This window comes from Dasypus novemcinctus, chromosome 29, assembly GCF_030445035.2.
Source record: "Dasypus novemcinctus isolate mDasNov1 chromosome 29, mDasNov1.1.hap2, whole genome shotgun sequence".
Lineage (NCBI taxonomy): Eukaryota > Metazoa > Chordata > Mammalia > Cingulata > Dasypodidae > Dasypus > Dasypus novemcinctus.
In genome coordinates, this window is record NC_080701.1 from 8,474,409 (window position 1) to 8,495,241 (window position 20,833).

Sequence of the window (20,833 nt, forward strand, 5' to 3'; positions counted from 1 at the left end):
TCCAGATTATTGTCATTCTCTTCTGATCTTTTTTTATGCTATGTTCTTAAATTCTCCAAGCGAAATAATCCCTCCCAAAAACTTTGGAGAAAAAAGCTGAAATATTAACAAGTCTTAATGCTATTGGCCTATGGATCTTTCATTAAGCTTCATAACATCCCACTGGAAAATATATCCACATTATTAGGTTTGTAAAAGATTTGCTGGCTCCCAGAGAAAGCCCCAAGTCAGACATAAACCAGCCTTTTCCTGAATAGCTTTAGAGCATTTTACATAAATGGAAGCGATACTGACCGCCATCTGGACCCAGGGAGCCTGATGACATCCTTAGTCTCACCAAGAAAGACTGGAAGTTAGGAGGTCTTAGATCTAGTGAATGCTTTTATTTTATTTTTTTAATATCTTTTTTAAAAATGTATTTCTCTTCCCTTCCCTCCCCCCAGCTGTCTGCTCTCTGTGTCCATTTACTGGGCGTTCTTCTGTGACCCCTTCTGTCCTTATCAGTGGCACCGGGAATCTGTGTTTCTTTTTGTTGCGTCATCTTGCTGTGTCAGTTCTCTGTGTGTGTGGCGCCACTCCTGGGCAGGCTGCACTTTCTTTGGCACTGGGCGGCTTTCCTTACAGGGCACACTCCTTGCACGTGGGGCTCCCCTACGTGGGGGACACCCCTGCTTGGCACAACACTCCTTGCTCACATCAGCACTGTGCACGGGCCAGCTCCACACGGGTCAAGGAGGCCCGGGATTTGAACCGTGGACCTCCCATGTGGTAGGCGGGTGCCCTATTCATTGGGCCAAGTCCGTTTCCCTAGTGAATGCTTTTAGATGTAAAATGGGATCTGAAATTTAACTGACAAATAAGAGGAAGTAGGTCTTAGTTGTGTTGAGTTGCTAGGAGAGATACACACCCCTACAAACCAAAAGAAAGGCAAAGAACATATTTAGAGGGTATTGAATTTCTCTTGCAGAGGGTGGTAGAGAGTTAGGACTAAACAAGAGAGGAATGTCAGAGTCCCTTCTCTCTCAGGAAATCTACTTAGTTGTTCTGAGAAAATAACTGTCTTTGCCATTTTACATTTGTCTGGTAGGATTCCCATAGAGCAGGGATTCTTAACAAGGGGTCCATGAGCTTGAATTGAAATTAAAAAAACCATTCTTCTTGTGGGGATGTGTTGGTGTGGGTGTGATATATTTATTAAATAACACACAGGATAGTGTGGACTTAATAAAGGGTCCATGGTTTTCACCTAACTAGCAAAGGGGTCCGTGGAACAAAAAAGGTTAAGAACCCCTGCTCTAGAGTGAAAATAGGCACTTAGTGGGAAAAAAAAATTTCCAGAATGCACAGGGAATTAAGATATTTCAGAATATAGTTAATATTTGAAAATGTATCAATAGCTAGCATCATAAACTGAGGTTGAAAGTTTCAAATTTAAGATAACTTAATCACTTAGAGTTGTACATTGTTAATATGCTGCTTTGATACTACTCTACTACTGCAAGTAAATGGCTAGTGAGAGTTTTTGTAAATTTGAAAAACACTCAATTCTGCGAGATTTAAAGAAAAAAGGAACTTTTTAAGGAAAATTGTAGCTCTAAAGAATTTTGTGATGGAGATGGTCTATCAAGTAATACCAATAAACTCAGGTTTGTTTAAGAAAATACCTTTGAATTCCTTAGGTGATTAAAAAAAAGGTTTAATTCAAGAGCCATTTTTTTTCTTTTTTCAAAAACTTTTCTTGACACCTTTTTCTTTTGGCTTTTCTTTATATATTTACTTTTCAAAATTGGCACAGGCTTTTGGCATATTTACTAAATCTCTGTTGCTTTACAAGAAAAGAAAATTCAATCTCATTTCTGAAGGACCATTTTGTTTGTAGTTGTGTGTGTTTTATTTCAGAAACTTATTAAACTCTCATTTCTTTTTTAAAGCACATTAATCTCACATTCAAGTCTAAATAGAATTTGTAGAAATGGAATATCCTACAGAAGAAGATTGTTTTATTAGGAGATTAAAGGGAATTCATGACTTGAAGAGTCACTGCATTTGCCTTCTAACTTTTGGGAGGTCAATTCCACAAGGGAACGCCTTCAGCTGGTTAAATGCTCCGTGGCTTCTGCCCCCCCCCCACACACATCCTCTCTCCTTGCTCCCCGTGTGCTCCTTCTTCTTCTCCTTCTCCCTCTCCTTCTCCTTCGTCTTCTCCTTGCAATTCCTTTAAATCTGATGATTCCTAGACTTCCTTTTATCCTCCCCTTATAATACACCCCCTACTTTTAATCATAACCACTGTCAGAACTATGGAATCTCCACCAAAATTCCCAGGGAAACTAAATTCCCAGGGCACGTTGTCCTCTGTTATAAGGCTCATAGTTTTTATAATTAATGGGCCACAAAACTCTTCACCAAGTTGGAATCTTAATAACGATTAAAGCCTTTAGACTAATTTCAAGGAAATGTTAATTATTAATTTTAAAAAAGTAATAGTAAACAAAGAGATAATTCTTTATGTTATGGCATCATTTGCTCTTGGTTATCTAATAGTATTAGCATCTCTAATTGATTTAAATTAATTTATTTTTTATTTATTTTTTATTTTTAAAGATTTATTTATTTATTTAATTCCCCCCCTCCCCTGGTTGTCTGTTCTTGGTGTCTATTTGCTGCGTCTTGTTTCTTTGTCCGCTTCTGTTGTCCGTCAGCGGCACGGGAAGTGTGGGCGGCGCCATTCCTGGGCAGGCTGCTCTTTCTTTTCACGCTGGGCGGCTTTCCTCACGGGCGCACTCCTTGCGCGTGGGGCTCCCGCACGCGGGGGACACCCTTGCGTGGCACGGCACTCCTTTGCGCGCATCAGCACTGCGCATGGCCAGCTCCACACGGGTCAAGGAGGCCCGGGGTTTGAACCGCGGACCTCCCATATGGTAGACGGACGCCCTAACCACTGGGCCAAAGTCCGTTTCCCTAAATTAATTTAAACAAGTATCATTATTAAATGAAATTTAAAATATTTCTAATTTGAAATATTGGCATTATATTCTTTAGCGCTGCATTAATGCAAGTTTAAGTTACAGCTCTAAAATTCAAATAAAAAATAGAGGGAAATCCAAATAGGGCAGTAAATCTTTTGAATGCTTTTTAAAATATATGATTCAATATATTATTTAGAGTGGGAATGAATTAATGAACATAATACTACTTTAATATTCTTATATTACATATTTAATATTGCTTATATTTTATATTATTGGGTACCTTTAATTCTTTATTAAGGATCTTTTTATTTTTGTTATAATTTATTCTGTATTATTTCCATTGGAATATTAATTATTTACTTGGCATTCTAAAGAAAAGAGAAATATACTAAATAAAAAGTGAACAACTATTGTTTTCATAGAAGATCACATTAAAATTAAAACCACTGTCTTTCAGGTAATAAACACATTATTCTGAAAATATTACACCCTGTACATATTCTTCTACCTTTAATATCCATATTTCTAGGTTGTCTCTGACAGTAAACAATGTATTTTTTTTTAAGTTCATTTTAGGGAAGCAAATGTGGCTCAAGTGATAGGGCTTCCGCCTACTGTATGGGAGGACCTGGGTTGATCCCTGGGGCCTCCTGGTAAAAAAGAAATAGAGAAAACATTCCTGCACAGTGATCCAAGTGCCCGTGTGGCAAGCTAAGTGCTCGCGTGGTGAGCCTGTGCCTGCACAAGTGAGTCATCCAGCAAGATGATGATGCAACAAAAGAGAGACAAGGGGAGAGTCAAGGTGAAGTGCAGCAGAGACCAGGAACTGAGGTGGCACAATAGACAGGGAACCTCTCTCCACATCAGAGGTCCCCAGGATCAGATCCTAGTGAATCCTAGAAGAGAAAAAAAAGAAGAGAAGACAAAAAAGAAAAATAGAAAAAGAAGATCACACAGCGAATGGACACAGATGGCAAAATAAACCAGTAGGGTGGGGGGGGGGGGTGCATAGTTCATTTTAAAACAACTTATATATTATTACAGAATATCACCTCCATTTTTCCAAAACTCCTGCTTATACCATTATTGTATATTGCACATTACATTACAATGGTAATATATCATTACAGTGTATTAATGTCACATTGTAATATATTGTTTGATAGAGTTTTGTTCTTTTAGAGCTCAATTTTTTTTCCTTATAACTCATTCAAATTCAGTTAAAATAATCAACCAAGGTCTCAATAAAAATTTTAAATATCTATGTCTATATAATTCTTAACAGAGTATATTTTCTTTTTATAGACTCTTGCAAATACGTTGACATTTTTATTGAAAATGTTTTAAAACATTTATATTTAACTACTTATATACTTCATTTTTAGAGAGAGATATAGAAAAAAATTAGAGATTAAATTGGCCTCTGTTTACCCAAAAAAACAGGCATATCCTAATCCAAGAGGAGCTTGACTATGGCTTGACTTGTTGGGTTGTGGCTACCTGGAAGTAGAGCTGATAGACTTCTGAACATCTTGAAAGAAAAGAATACTGTTTGGATTGAACAAGCATAACTCAAAATAATATATACGTTATACATGTAACAATCAATTTAAAAGTTCTACTAAACCACCTTGATCATAATGATTGAAGGATGTGGCAAAATTTTAATTAAGCAGCAACAACTAATTGTATATCCACTATATACACTGTATGCCCATTAAGTTATAAGTCTTTTGATGAAAAACATCATTGATTTTATTTTTGAATACTTCTTTTCTTTCTCTTTTTATTTTTCTCAGATGACAAGAGAACAATATATATTAGCAACACAGCAGAACGCCCTGCCACGGGCTGAGCATGCGCAGCTTTACCCAGTGGGGATATATGGATGGCGAAAGAGGTGCTTATACTTCTTTGTCCTTCTGCTGTTGGTTACCATGATAGTTAACTTAGCCATGACAATATGGATATTGAAAGTTATGAATTTCACAGTGGTAAGTACCATCGTGATTTTTCCTCTATTGCTTTTGGTCCAAGGCAACCCAGATCTGTTGTTTTTATTTTCAATTGGAAGTGATTCATCTTAGTTGTTACTGTGGATGTGTTTGTAAATTCCAATGACGAACATTTTATTTTAAGACTCCATTCAACATGTGTAGTCATGACACACTCATGACATTACTACTTACCATTCAAATGTTGGAAATTTAGGCCATGGGAGGGCACAGCATGTTGATTCATTAGAAAAGATTTAAATAATGAGCATACCTTCTTACTTACTGTACCTGGAAATCAAAGAAGTGAATCTATTCTTGAGATGATAGTTTACATTAACATTAATATCAGAAACCAGAAATGCCTTTGAAACACTTCATATAGAGTACTTCCCCCTATATTTCTTTATATCTGTGTTCATGTATCATACTGTGTGATTGAATTGAAACCCTGGGGAGCAGGTGTAGCTCAGTGGTTGAGCACCTGCTTCCCATGTACAAGGTCCTGGGATTCAATCCCTGCTACCTCCTAAAAAAAAATAAGTGAATACATAAATAAACCTTGGCATTATTCCCGTGCTGCTGGGGCCAAGTACCTGTATATGTGGACTTCATTCTTTTGGAGCACAGACCTGAAAAAATGGAAGCTATGCCAGAAATTCAATCACTTATTTATGAAACTTAATAATAGCAAAATATAATTGTATATTTTAAGATTTGTGAGTACATATAATCCAAGGTTGGTGAAGTTTGCTTCAGCTCATTGAATATTTATAATAAATGTATGTGCATGACCTATCTGGGAAAGATTAGCTGCTTTAGCAAAGTCTCTTGTAGCTCATTTTGTGTTTTCTCCCTAATACTTAAATTTCTCTACTCCACTTTAAAATCATTCTGCCTTTGCGTGGAGACCCCAGAAAGCTTCACATCCCAGCAGGTATCTCTGGCTTGCTGAGCAGCTGCTATTATTCTCTAGAACTCTGCATCCTCTGGGGGAGGCTAAACCGGCAAGTTTAACTTCACTGATCATCTTCTGTTGGGGTACATTCTTTTCCCCGTGGCTCTGCTGGGTGTGATTTACTAGGAGCAGTTATTTCCTGACTTGCCTGACACCTAATTCTACCTCGAAATAGAATGTCCACAGGAAGTTGAGTGCAAGATCTGTCATGGACCAGGGACACTGGCCTGGCTGTGTGTGCCAGGAGTCAGGCTGTGGGGCTGTGGGGCTGGGGGGCTGGGGGACTGGGGGGCTGGGGGGCTGGGGGCAGGCAGCCTAACCTGCCAGAGCTGGGCATGGAAGGCAAGTGTGGCACAATGAAACCACGCAGGCTCCTGGAGAACTAGGAACTGAGCAGGGCTTCTTGTTTTTTCAAATTTTGAAAAGTACTCATCAAAAAACAAAAACTAAAGAAAAAGCAGAAACCAAAGAAAAGTAAAAAGAAACTGAAAAGATGGACAGAGCTCCCTGGGTTCCAGGACTGCAGAAAGGGACTGTGTCCTAAAGACAAACACTGGTTCAGAGCCGTGGATTGAGGCTCGAGGCTGGTTTGGAGTCAGAGGCTAGCGCTTATTTATGACATTAATGCATCTGTACCACCCTTCTGTCCCGAGTTGAAATGGCTCAGTGTCCCTCTTGTCTGGGGATGCTTCAGTATACGTATAACTAGAAGTCCCAAACCAGCCCTGCTGTTCTTTTTTCCACCGTCTTGACTACTGTCTGGCTTCACCGATAATTCACGTACCCCACCGCAGGGCTGAAACTTTTATGCCAACCCAGCCTTTTATGCTGCCTGAACGAACTGCCATACCAACGGCTGCTGACAGCAAATATTTCAACCTCATTTTTCGTATCCAAAATAAAAAGGAATGTTAACATTTAAAAGAGATAAAGAGTAGAATTTTCTCCAAGTTTGGAAATTTAGGAAATTTTCTTTCTTCTCTCAAAAGACATGTTTCAAAAGCTCATCAAGATGAGATCTGTTCTCTCACCTCCCTGAGCCTTGATTTGACCAGGCGACAGGAATTTGCAGGTCCAAGTCTTAGAAGCTCCTTAGGCATATTTAAATTAATTAGAAAAATATACTTAAATGTATAATTACACAGTTGTCTGCACCACACTCTTTATATATTACCCCATGCCGAGTCCAAGGCGGATAAACCATTCGGGGAAATAATTGGCGCAATCACCTTTGTGCTCAGGATTTTCATAGGCCTCAGGCTTTCTGTCACCCATGGAGCTATCTAATTTGAACCTCAGCTGGCTAAAATGTAAAAGCCACCATATTCCTGGGGATAATAGAAAAGGTTTATTTCAACCGGAGCCATGGTACTTTATTATTATTTTTTTGGATTTTTTTTTTGGATTTTTCATTTGTGGCATACCTTCTGTTTTTCCCATCATAACTTTACCCTTCTGTAATCTACAGGGAAGACTGTCCTTCCTTCAGTTATGCCAATTCTTTGCATGTAGCAGATGTAAAGCAAAGAGGAAGTTTTCACAATGGTACCAAGATAATCTTCAGGAAGGTGGTATACTCTTATTTCGATGTAGTAATTACCTCATACTTGAATTGTTCAGAGAAATTTAGAATTGCTTATAAAGTTAGTGGTCCTGAATAATGCACATCAGATAAAGTTGTATATGCTTGAAAGTGTGAAATAATTTGTAATCTTCTCACATTATAGCAGTAAAAAAAGATCAATTTTTTGTTTCTACTGGTACATTACTACTGTATCTATCTGTACAGCAAATATCAAAAATCAGGTGCTGGAGAAGCAGAAAATGATGTGTAAATTGTTTGGGAAGTGTTATCGATCTGCACAGAATGTGTTTCACTGTCATTATAGCTGTGTCATCCCATATTTGGAAATATGTAGCGGCAGCGTCTCTTTTTTCTGAGCAAACTGGGCATGTTACTGTTATCAAAATAGGGTGTTCTCATCAGAGGAAGGGCAGCTGGCAACCTGCTCTACCATGCTTCTTGGAGCCCATCATTATGACCAGCATGATACGTGAGCCCTATAGCCCTTAGGGCCTTACTCACTTCTGTTTCTCGTTTTGTGGGAAATAAAATCATTCTGTTTATTGAGATACACCGAGCAAGAGGAAATGAGTTTATACCACAGGGTAAAAGAGTTAGGATAGACATAAACAGTAATTTCTTGGCAGTGAGAGTTGATAAATGTAGGACTGCGTTGAAGAGGAAGAGTTTGAAACGTCATTCTTCTGACAGCAGTAAAATGCAGTTACAGAGTTTTTTGTTTGGAACGTTATTTTTGTGGTTCTGTATAAATGAACTAGTCTAGCAAGTCCATCAAAGCCAGACATTCTCCCAAGGCAACCTTCCTTTCTGGGTTCCAGTGCTCACCGTAAGCAAATCTTCTCTGTATTTGGAAATGGAAAAGGAATACAATAATAAAATGCTCCTTTTAATCACAAGAACTTCAAGTAAAAATTGGTAGCACCCATCTGCAAAATCATTCTATTAGATATGTCAACAAGCTAGCTAAAGAAAGAATGGAGATGAAAGTGTCATTTGTTAAGCAAGCAGAGAACAAAGTCAGGTATGTTGTTACTGAGAATTGAAGAATACCCACACATGGGGGAAAAATTTCTTAGGGAGTTGTCTGGTCAGTGAGGTGAGTGTTGGCTGAACAGAAGTCCCAAGAGAAAAAGGGTTAAATGTCGTATTTTTTCAGGATGGAAAAGGAACTGGGAATGTATGTTTCTTTTTATAACAGTAGGCCATAGAGTCCTAACTATTTGATTATTTCTTTCAGTGTGCATTTCTAAAGTTGAGAGAACACCTAATATTATACTCAGCTCTCTCCTCTCTCTCAAAGCTAAATTTTTAAAATATTGGTTAGAATTATTTCAGGGAAGCAACTGTTTCACTATATTGCTTCAATCTTTTAAAATATGAAACAGTATACATCTTCTGAGTTTTAATTATTGTGTCCTCTCTAATACCTTGTGAAATGAAGTTTTATACCTCACTTCTGTTACTGTTTTCTATCTTTGTCATTAATCCAGCGATATATTAGCATCCCAACATTGGTGTAACTAAAATGGCTACAGTATGGTTGCAATATGCTATTACTTCTTACTGTTTTCACACAACACTTTCTGTTCCCACACTCTTTTTCACATTTCACTCTCTTACTAGGTCCATTACTTTAAAACCATGTGAAAAGTACAGAGTTCCCATATCTTAGCCTCCTCAGGCACAAAATATTCACTATTATTTACATTTTGCATTAGCTTTGTTACAATTGATAAAACAGTATTATGATATTATTAAACTATAGTCAATTGTGTACATTGAGATTCACTCTTTACCTTTCACAGTTCTATGGGTTTTATTTTTATTCCCATAAAATATATTAATCATTTAACCACTTTCAAGTATAGAATTCAGTGGTATTAAATGCACTCCTATTGCTGTACTACCTTCACCACCATCCATTACCAAGGTTTCTCCATCACCTCAAACAGAGTCTGTTGAATGAGATTTTCCATTTACAAGTATCCAGTACTTAAGCTTAAATCGGAAATAACTCCATATCTGGTTTCTAATTTTCATTTCCCCTCTGCTTAGCACACCCATCACCATCTCTCTTTAGATGACCTTGTTCATTGACCTTCTCGCCTCCCTCCAGATACACTATAGGCTCCACGAGGCCCACCGTTATTTATTTATTTACTTATTTTAAAGATTTATTTATTTATTTCTCTCCCCTCCTCCCTATCCCAGTTGTCTGTTCTCTGTGTCTATTTGCTGCGTCGTCTTTGTCCGCTTCTGTTGTTTTCAGCAGCATGGGAACCTGTGTCTCTTTTTGTTGCATCATCTTGCTGTGTCAGCTCTCCGTGTGTGTGGTTCCATTCTTGGGCAGGCTGGACTTTCTTTCACGCTGGGTGGCTCTCCTTATGGGGTATACTCCTTGTGCATGGGGCTCCCCTACGCGGGGGAAACCTGCGTGGCACGGCACTCCTTGCGTGCATCAGCACTGCGCATGGGCCAGTTCCACACGGGTCAAGGAGGCCCGGGGTTTGAACCGTGGACCTCCCATGTAGTAGGCGGACGCCCTAACCACTGGGCCAAGTCCGCTTCCCAAGGACCACCGTTATTGATAGTTTTTCTGCTGCGGTATTCCCAGTGCCGAGGAGAGAGCCTGCCTGACAGTCATATGCGTTTGTGGGCTGAATAGCCACCTTTGATACAATCCACACTGAAGGCCAGATGACTCTTCATTGCACCATGATTTGTAACTTCAAAAGACCACCTTGAGCTGGGGAGAACTGATGCAAGGACTGCCAGTGTGACAGGCTGAGATTATTTTTGTGAATCCCAAAAAGAGAAAGATTATGTTCATAAACACATCTGCTCCTCTGAGTGGGATGCCCTTTGGTTCGGTTGGATTTCGCCGTGAGTGCCTCGATTAGCTTACCTGTTAAGGTTGCTTTGAGGGCTGTCTTTGATTCGACCCCCTCAGGAAGGGGTGACTCGGGTTGAATCCCCACCCCCTGGGTGGGTCTGATAGAAAACGGAAACTCAATTGAGATAGACACTTGGGAAGAGTCATTTTTATCCTGGGGCCCCGGAGAGAGATGAGCCATTCACCCCAATAGTTTGCAACTGACTTTGGGAAGAGACCAGAACAGCTGAGAAGGTCCAGAAAGAAACGGATCCTATGCCAGGAGAGAGAGGAAGCCCTGAGAGAGAGCCCTGTGCCAGCCGCAGCTGAGAGGAAGCCAGAGGGGGGGCTGAGCCTCTGAGCCCAGCGGCCACCTCGCTTCAACAAGTGGCAACTGACTTTGGTGAGAAAACCACCTTGAGCTGGACTCTTTAGGGCTTTGTAACTGTAAGTGTTTACTCCAAATAAATACCATTTATAAAAGTCACAGAAACTCAACCAGTAAGCTCAAGTCTCTCCATTTCTGTTTAGGTTTTCCTGAGCCTAGGGGAGTTTTCCTGATCTGAGCATGCGCTATTTGTTGACATAGGAATTGAGTAAGCAGTTGTGTGTACTGCACTTAAAACCTAACACGCTTGCCAGGGAGGCAGGGACAATCTTGGTTAGCAGTAACAATAGGAAAGAAAGCTGCCATTTTTAGCTCCTTAAATGTTTTTATTATGAAATATTTTAACTTACAAATTAAAAAATATATATATATTTAAGGTATACATAATAATGATAAAATGATCGTTTATGTAACCCTAAATGTTTTCCTTGATTTGCTTTAGAACTCCATGTGCATGCCTGTGTGTGTGGATAAAATCTTGAAATGCATATGGTTTTTAGCCCAGCCATATTTTGTGAAATTTATCCCTGTTGTATGTAGCTGCAATTTGTACAATTTATTGCTGTAAATTTCAATGAATGAACATATATTTATCCACCATTTGAGTTTCTTCCTAAGTAATCATGTGATTGTTTAATTTGTGATCACAAACAATAATACTATGAACAGTTTTGTATGCCAGTTATTATAGTTGCAAAAGTACAGTTTCCTCTAGGTGCTCCAGTCTAGTGTGTATATCTAGAAATCTTGAACTTCATTGTTCATTTTTTTCCCCAAAGTGATTGTACCACCAACCACCAGTAATGTCTCCTTTATTCCCATTACCTCTTTAATTTTTAACAGGAAATTACCAGCTAAGCTAAACTGCTTCCTCCTAAGTCACAAATTTGACCATCCTTCTAACTTATTTACTTGTTTATTTATTTACTTTTCCCTTCACCAGATTTAGTGTCATAATTAGTTTCATTCATATACCTTATCTCTGCGATAAGACTCACTATGTTGCATTAGATATATAAGTCTAATTCATCCATCTGTATACCTCTTCTCCTCTAGCCAGCCCCAACCCTTCTAGTGTGGAAGTTCCTCAAGGAGCATAAGCTTGTCATATTGTTTTATTTACCTTTGCATTTTAGCCTGGCATACAGTAGGTAATCCAATATTTTCAGTGGACAATTATTTAATGAAGGACTAGATTCACTTCCAGTAGAAAGAACCTCAAGTTTAATGGGTTTTCCCCCCACTTAATGTTCTTTCAGTGAAACTGCTTTAGATTCTAATAATTTTCCTTTTACGTATTATGGGTTTTTATTTTTGACTGAAAGCTCACCTTTCCCCACTTAACCAAATAGCATTCCTTAAGCTTCTCCACTTCTTTTAGCTAAAGTGAGCAGCTTTCCCTGACAGGAAGACCAAGATAGCACATTTTCTCACAGAATCCCAAAACTTTTAGGTAAGACAGTTTTTCAGTGGAAGTGTAATCCAGCATTGATATTCCAATGACTAATTCTGACTGACTACAGTAAAATCCCATTCTTTCCTTTTCCACTACAAAAACTTGGATTTTATTTAAAATCATTCCTTTCCACACTCTCCCACTTCATCATCCTTGAGGTAAAAGACATTCATAATTAAGAGGCACAATCCACCAGTAGTTATTGACAAATTATCAAGAAGCAAGCGCTTTCTTGCTACCAGTTGTTTTAATCCCTCTAGAAAAAAGTAATATGGCCTTTAAAGAGTGAGAGAAAATAATATGTATATCCTGACTTCCTGCCTCTCCTAGAAGGGCATCTTCTGTTGCGCTGGGAACTTTGCCTGCCCACCACGGTCTCAATAGCCTCCCCAGCACCTCTTCATTTAACAATTGAAATCGATGGAGTACTAAGACTCTCTAGAGAATTTTTGTCATGCAACCTGGTCGACTTGCCTCAAATGTAGGATTTTTGTGATTTTCTGAGCTTACTTTTTTATAAAACAAATAATAGAATATACAAACACAAGTCTCACCCCTCCATTGATAATACTCTAAGCTCAAGTTACTGAACGCAAAAAGGATAAAAGGAATTAATGATGGCAGAAATTGGAAAAGGGGAGAAGTTTTATTCCCGGATCTGACAAGGGCAAAAGCAGGGATGTGAGGTTTTCTATTTGCATTTCACACAGGATTGTTGAGGAACAAGGACTCAAAATCAGGCTTCTAAAATTTGTTTAACCTCATGTTCTTTCCAGTAAGCTCTCTTTTCTCTCAAAGACACAAATATTCAGGATCTATTTCTTGTTTGCAACATTTTTTTATTAGAGAAGTTGTGTGTTTACAGAACAAACATGCATAAAATACAGGATTCCTGTATACCATCCTATTATTAAGATCTTGCATTGGTGAGGAACATTTGTTACAATTGATGACAGCATATTTTATAATTTGCTATTAACTATAGTTCATGGTTCGAATTAGGGTTTACAGTTTGTATTATGCAATTCCATGGATTTCTGTTTTAGCTTTTATTCTAGTAACATATATATATATAATCTAAAATCCCCACTTTTAGCCACTTTCAAATATAGAATTCACTATTGTTAATTACATTCACAATGTTGTGCAACCATCACCACCATCCATTAACAAACTTTTCCATCATCCAAATAGAAACATTATATATTTTAAGCATTAACTCCCTATTTCCTACCCCATCCCCTGGTATCCTATGCTCTAGGTTCTTACTTTATGGGTTTGCTTATTCTAATTATTTCCTATCAGTGAGATCATTCAATATTTTTCTTTTTGTGTCTGGGTTATTTCATTCAAAATGGTATCTTGAAGGTTAATCTATGTTGTTATATATATCAGAATTTCACTCCTTTTTGAAGCTGACTAATATATGTATATACCACATTTTGTTTATCATTCATTGGTTGTAGGATACTTGGGTTGCTTCCATTTGTTTGGCAAATGTGAGTAATACTGATCTGAACTCAGTGTGCAAATATCTGTTTGAGCTCCTGCTTTCAATTCTTCTTGGTATATACCCAGAAGTGAGATTGCAAGGTCATATGGTAATTTTATACTTAACTCTCTGAGGAACTACCAAACTGTCTTTTGTTTGTTTGTTTTTGTCTTTATTTATATTTTTAATATTACATTAAAAAAATATGATGTCCCCATATACCCCCCACCCCCCTCACCCAACTCCTCCCCCCATAACGACAATCTCCTCCATCATCATGGACATTCATTGCATTTGGTGAATATATCTCTGAGCACCACTGCACCTCATGGTCAATGGTCCACATCAGAGCCCATACTCTCCCACATTCCACCCAGTGGGCCATGGGAGGATATACAATGTCTGGTAACTGTCCCTGCAGCATCAACCAGGACAACTCCAAGTCCCAAAAATGCCTCCACATCTCATCTCTTCCTCCCACTCCCTACCCCCAGCAGCCACCATAGCCACTTTCTCCACACCAATGCCACATTTTCTTCGATTACTAATCACAACAGTTCTTGAATAGACTATCAGTAAATCCACTCTAATCTATACTCTATTTCTCCATCCTGTGGACCTTGGAATGGTTCCACATCTATATCAAGAGGAGGCTTAGAGTCTACATGGATGCTGGATGCAATCCTCCTGATTTCAGTTGTAGGCACTCTTGGCTCCATTGTGTGGTGGTTGACCTTCTTCAACTCCATGTTAGCTGAGTGGGGTAAGTCCAATAAACCAGAGTGTAGGAGCTGAAGTCTGTTGAGGCTCAAGGCCTGGCTATCACATGGTCAGTCCAGAGATTCAGGTCCCCTGGGTATATATTAAACCCCAGCACAACTACAGTTCCAGTAAAAGTAACAGGAGAGACTTGTGAACAAAGATCACATCTGAGTCCAGCTCCATCACATAGAAACACAAACTCCAAAGTAGGGCCAACTGACATGGCACTGAACTCCATCTTCCATGACCATAGAACTTGTGGGTCTCTGTAGCCCTCAGAAGAACCAATACCCGGGGTTGTATCTACTTTATCTGTCTCTGGGACTCTGCTGAGGTGTGCATAAGGGCAACCCCTCTGATAACCTCCAGGCTCTTTTTGGAGACTCATAGCCATATAAACTCATTTGTCCTTTCCATTTCCCCCTTGATTCAGGTCAAAAAGCATTTTTAACTCCTGGTATTATATGTAGATTGAGATATTCTGCTAGTCTGAGTTGACCCTTTTATTCAAGGTCACTTTCTAGTTACATCGTCAGCTGGTGCTTGGTAGTAATCCCTCGACACCAGGGAGGTTCATCCCTGGGAGTCATGCCCCACGCTGGGGAGAAGGCAACGCATTTACATGCTGAGTTTGGCTTTGAGACTGGCCACATTTGAGCAACATGGAGGCTCTCAGGAGGTAACTCTTAGGCACCCTGCAGCTCTAGGCCTTGTTCTTATTTCAGGTACACAGGCTCACAAGCATAGTCATTAGTATCAAGGGCTCATTGTTGGACCTTCATTCTTTTTTGGTCTTTGCCATTGCACTGTGGGGATTGTTGCTGTTCCTTTAGGAACTGTGATAGAGCTCCCCTGGCTAGGAACTCAGCACTACCTCAGTTGTTGTTTTTAATTGTTTTCACTATAAAAATATCCAACCATTTTTATGTACCCTGGATATATGTCCTGTAGAACTCCCTGCCAACCATGTGTCACCTGTCAATAACATCCCACACAAATATCCCTCCGCTGCCATTGTTGAACCTCTCTGTGATCTAAAACTTCCTGAAAAGTGAGGCCCAATATATTGCCAGGTTCCATTAATAGTAAAATGGAATATAGTGATGAGTTTAAAGGTTAGATATAGAATACATATTAATTTGGAAAAATTAAGGTAAAAATAAATTGGGGTATCAACAAATTAAAAAATGCAAAAGCTTTGTTTTTGATGTTTTGCCTTCCACCACTGCAGTAAGTGTTGCCCTGTATGCAAATTGGCAAGGCAACTACTTCTGTCTTTTCCTCGGTGTCTACTGTAGCAGCTGCACCATTTTACAATCCCACCACTGAACATGTGTTCCTATTTCTCCACATTCTCTCTAACACTTGTTTTCTGTTTTTATATTTTTTAATGCTAACCATGCTAGTAGGTGTGAAATGGTAGCTCTCTAGTTTTTATTTGCATTGCCCTAATGGCTAGAGATGTTGAGCACCTTTTATGTGCTTTTTGGATGTTGGTATATCCTTTTTGGTGAAATGTCTATTCAAGTCATTTATCCATCTTTTAATTGGGATGTGTGTACTTTTGTTGTTGAGGTGCAGCATTCCTTATATATTCTACATATTACACCCTTATCTTAATATTTTCTCCCATTGTGTATGCAGTTGTTTTATTTTCATGAGAATGTCCTTTGTGGTGCAAAGTTTTTAACTTTGATGATGTCCCACTTATCATTTTTTTTTTCCTTGCTTGTGCTTTGCGTATAAATCCTAAAAACCATTGCCTCATATAAGGCCCTGAAGATACTTCCCTAAGTTTTCTTGTAGGTGTTTTATGGTTCCGGTTCTTATTTTCAATTCTTTGATCAATTGTGTTGATTTTTGTATATGGTGTGAGGTAGGGGTCCACCTTCATTCTTTTGCAAATGGACATCCAATTTTCCCAGTGCAGTTTGTTGAAGAGACTGTTCTGTCCCAGTTGAGTGGTCTGCCCCCTTGTCAAAATTCAGGTGGCCGTAAATGTGAAGGCTGATTTCTGGGCTCTCAATTTGATTCCATTGGTCAATATGTCCATCCCTGTGACAGAACTTTGCTAGTTTAAATACACTGGCTATGCAATAAGTTTTAAGATCTGAAAATATGTCTACCAACTTTGTTCACCTTTTTCAAGATGGCTTTGTTTTTGGGGGGGGCATTTACCTTCCAAATAAATTTGATAATTGGCTTTTCCATTTCTGCAAAGAAGACTGTTGAAATTTTGATTAGGAGTGTGTTGAATGTGTAAATATATTTGGACAGAATTGACCTCTGAACTGTATTCAGTCTGCCAATCCAGGAACTTGGAATGTCCTTCCATTTATTTAGATCTTTGATTTCTTTCAGCATGTTTTATACATTTTGTGTACAAATCTTTTACATCCTTTATTATATTTATTTCTAGGTATTTGATTAATTTAGTTGCTATTGTAAATTTTTTTTTCTTGATTATTCTGCTTTTGCATTACTAGTATAAGGTACACTAATGATTTGTGGGTTCTTGTACATTGTCATTTTACTGAATTCATTGATTAGCACTAGTAGCTTTGTGGATTTTTCTGGGATTTCCTATATAGAGGATCATGTCTCTGCATATAGGGAAAGTTTTACCTCTTCAATTTGGATGCCTTTTATTTCTTTTTTTTTTTTTTTTTTTTTCCCAATTCCTCTGGCTAGAACTTTCAGTATAATGTTTAATAATGATGGTGACACTGAGAATCCTCGTTTTGTTCCAGATCTGGTAGAGGAAGACTTTACTGTTTGACCATTGAGTATGACACTAGCTGTGGATTTTTCATATGTACCTTTTATCATCTTGCAATGTTTCCTTCTATTCCTAGTTTTCTAAGTGTTTTTATCAAGATGTGCTGGCTTTTGCAAATCCTTTTTCTGTGCCAATTGAGATGATCATGTATTTTTCCCCCTTCATTCTATTAATGTAGTGTTTCACATTAATTGATTTTCTTATGTTGACCCATCCTTGCATAGCCGGGATAAATCCCACTTGATTATGGTGTATAATTCTTTTAATGTGCCTTTGGATTCAGTTTGCTAGTATTTTTTGTTTTTATTTTTGAGAATTTTTTATCTGTATTTGTAAGAGATATTGGTCTGTAGTTTTCTCGTAATGACTTTGGGATGAGGGTGATATTGGCCTTGTAGAATGAATTAGGGAGTGTTCCATTCCCTACAATTTGTTGGGTAGTTTGAGCAGGATTGGCGTTCATTCTTCTTGAAATGTTTAGTAAAATTCTCCTGTGAAGCCACCTGGTTCTGGGCTTTGGAAGTTTTTGACTTCTGATTCGATCTGTTTACTGGTTTGTTGAGACCTTCTATTTCTTCTTGATTCAGTGGAGGTAGTCTCTGTGTTTCTAGGAATTTCATCCAGGTTCTCTAATGTTTTTTTATGCACAGTTTCTAGTTTCTTCCTATAGTCCTTTTTATTTTGGGGGATCAGTAATAATTCAACCCTGCCAATATTTTGCTATTGAAAGGACTTCTAGCCTGTAAAACCATGAGAAAGGAGGTCACGTTGCTTAAGCCAGTAAGCCTTTGGCAGTTTTGTCGTAGCATCCCTGGCAAACCTTGATGTTTTACCTGCATTACCTGACAGTGACTGTTCTGAGCTGTCTGGGTGAGGGAGCTCAATTATGAGAGAAAACTGATATCCTTTCTGAACCATCTTGTGACATGTGCCACTTAAAAATTGTCCTGATAGTAAACTGGGATTTCTGTTCTTGATCTTAAATGTGCTGAATCTCTTTATGTTCAGTGTTTTAAAAGTATTGCCTGATTTAAAAATTGCATTAAAATGGTTTTTGGCAGCTTTCTGAATTATAAGACATAGGATATAAACCTTCATATATATTTTTGAGATGGTAGACATCCAATATTTGCTTAGCACTTGTTTGTGCTCAGCAGTATCATGTGGTTTATAGACCAACTTTTACTGAATTTCTCAACTACACTGCAAAATAACGGTTGTATCCCTTTGGCAGATATCCACTGAGGCTTAGAGAAATTAAGAAAGCTTTCCAAAGTCACACTATGAGCAAGGGTTAGAACCACATGCTGAGCGATTTCAAAGATCTTAACCTTTACAGTACTCTTCTACATTAAATTATATACTTCCCTAAGCACCTCAGTGCCTTCATACAACACTGTTAAATATAAAAGTACAGTGGCATTGCTTTTTAATTGTATATTGAACTTTTTGGGCAAAAGATATTTCAACACTCTCAACTATCATTTAATGTGGAAAAATGTCTATTCTCTGATGGTCAGTGAGTAATTAAAAGAGTAAAACTCCTCTGTAAGTTCCAAGAATGTCAACACTTTTGAAGTGGACAGAGCTGTCATTATTTTATTTCCTGTTAGAGCAATGTCACTTATTCCTAGCACCTTCGCAAAAGAGACAATGATTTTCAGAAAAGCTATTTTATTTCTGTGACGTGGGTCTGGTCTTTGCATTTAGTCTGTGTTTTCCTGAGGAGTAACTAATTATCAATGATAAATGACCGCTCTGAAGGCAACTTAGGATCAGAGATTTTGTCCAGTGCTCTGGGCTGCCATTTCTGTTTTCATAATTCATTCCTCAGAACATGTATTCCGGCAGCCACCCAGAGCCCAGGTGTGACATCACCTTCTGTGGCACTGCCACAGCTCTGCGAGCGATTGCCCTAGTAAGAGCCTGCTGGAGGATGCCATGGCCAGCACCGCCCCTCAGCGAGCTGTGTGTGGATTTATGGCAGAGTTTATGAGGGTGGATGATGCAGCTAACATTGCAAGACTGCTTCCATTATAACCCTCTGTTTGCACCTCCTCATAATTTTCTGACAAATTTCATCTCTCAGATGAAATCTTTCATGTTTAGTCTTTTAGCCTAGCAGTACATTTTCTTTCCTTGACTTTATTAAGAAAGCTTTATTCATTTTTACCCAAGGTCAAACAATTTGTTGAAATGAACTGCAAAAGTTTTACATACATTAAACCACAAACAATATTTCGTACGTGCCAAATGAAGTTCGTTACAGTACTAGATATTTGCAGTAGAAAACTAAGGATTAAGAAAATTAACAAGTGGATCAATAATTACATAAATTAGGGAAGTGAATGTGGCTCAAGCAGCTGGGCACCTGCCTACTGGATGAGAGGTCCCAGGTTCAGTCCCTAGTGCCTCCTAAAGGAGATGAGCAAGACAGCGAGCTGCCCTGACGGGCTGTTGCAGAGAGCTGATGTAGCAAAATGATGCAACAAGATGATGCAACGAGACACAATGAGAAAACAACAAGCAGGGAGCAGAGGTGGCTCAAGCAATTATGCACCTCCCTCCCACATGGGAGGTCCCAGGTTTGTTTCCTGGTGCCTCCTAAAAAAAAAAAAAAAAAAGATGAGCAGATACAGAGCAGACAGCAAAAGCAAACAATGATGGGGGAGAAAGAAATAAATCTTTTTTTTTTAATTGCATAGATTACAGATTTATTAGTTTACACGTTTAGTAGATTATAAATATGCTAGAGCTGGGAAAAACTTTAGTTCAGTGTCCCCATTTTATGTAAGAGGAGATTGAGTCCAAAAAGATAAAATCATTTGTCCTGGCGACTGACTCAGAATATAAAATATGTTAAACTACATGGTATTTAAGTTTGTATTTGTATTTATACTCATAAATAATACAATATATCTGAAAAAATAATTTGTCTACTTTAATAGGAGATGGGGATTATTTTAAGTTTTCAAATGAAATAAGAGTGATTACCTTAAAAAGCATTAATATTTTTGTTAACTTCGCAAAAATCAAAGAAAAAAAGTAAAAGTTTGCTTGCTTTTAAAAGCAGAAGATTTATGTTTCTGTATTTGTTTATCCCAAACAAAGGTAATATTATTTTAATAAAAGTAATCTTATTGGTCAAGAATTCCTATGATCTTGTATTGCTAGTTTTTAAACTTATCCCCAGGCCAAATAATTGTAAGCACTATTAATTATAAACAGATTTAGTTCGGAGTTTTCTTTCTGCACCAAAACATTTTTAAATATTTCTGGAAATTTACCATTAGAACTCCCTTGCAAATAATTACCCCAAGTTGGAAGCTTACAAGTCAGCTACCCACTTCCTTAATGTGTAGGAGTTGGGTTATTCCACGTCTGCAGGAGTGTTCAAATGGGATTCAACTTGTCCTACAAATTCTGTAACACAATAATGTCATTATAGAAGTACATATCTGATTTCCTGCAATCCACATAGTTTTGTCCTCACAAATTTGGAATTTTTCTGGACTTAAGAAATTTAAAAATCTACTTGTCTTCTGTTAGCTCTGATACCCTCTTCATTCCTTCTT

The 20,833-nt window shown here is 38.2% G+C and overlaps 1 protein-coding gene across 1 annotated transcript in view; it reads left to right on the forward strand.

Moving 5' to 3' along the window:
- SGCZ (sarcoglycan zeta) overlaps positions 1-20,833 on the forward strand; it is a 1,168,780-nt gene that overhangs the window by 625,934 nt on the left and 522,013 nt on the right. The window contains exon 2 of the mRNA XM_058289782.1: positions 4,772-4,966. Within this exon, the coding sequence (XP_058145765.1) occupies positions 4,772-4,966 (195 nt within the window). The remainder of the gene's footprint in view (positions 1-4,771; positions 4,967-20,833) is intronic.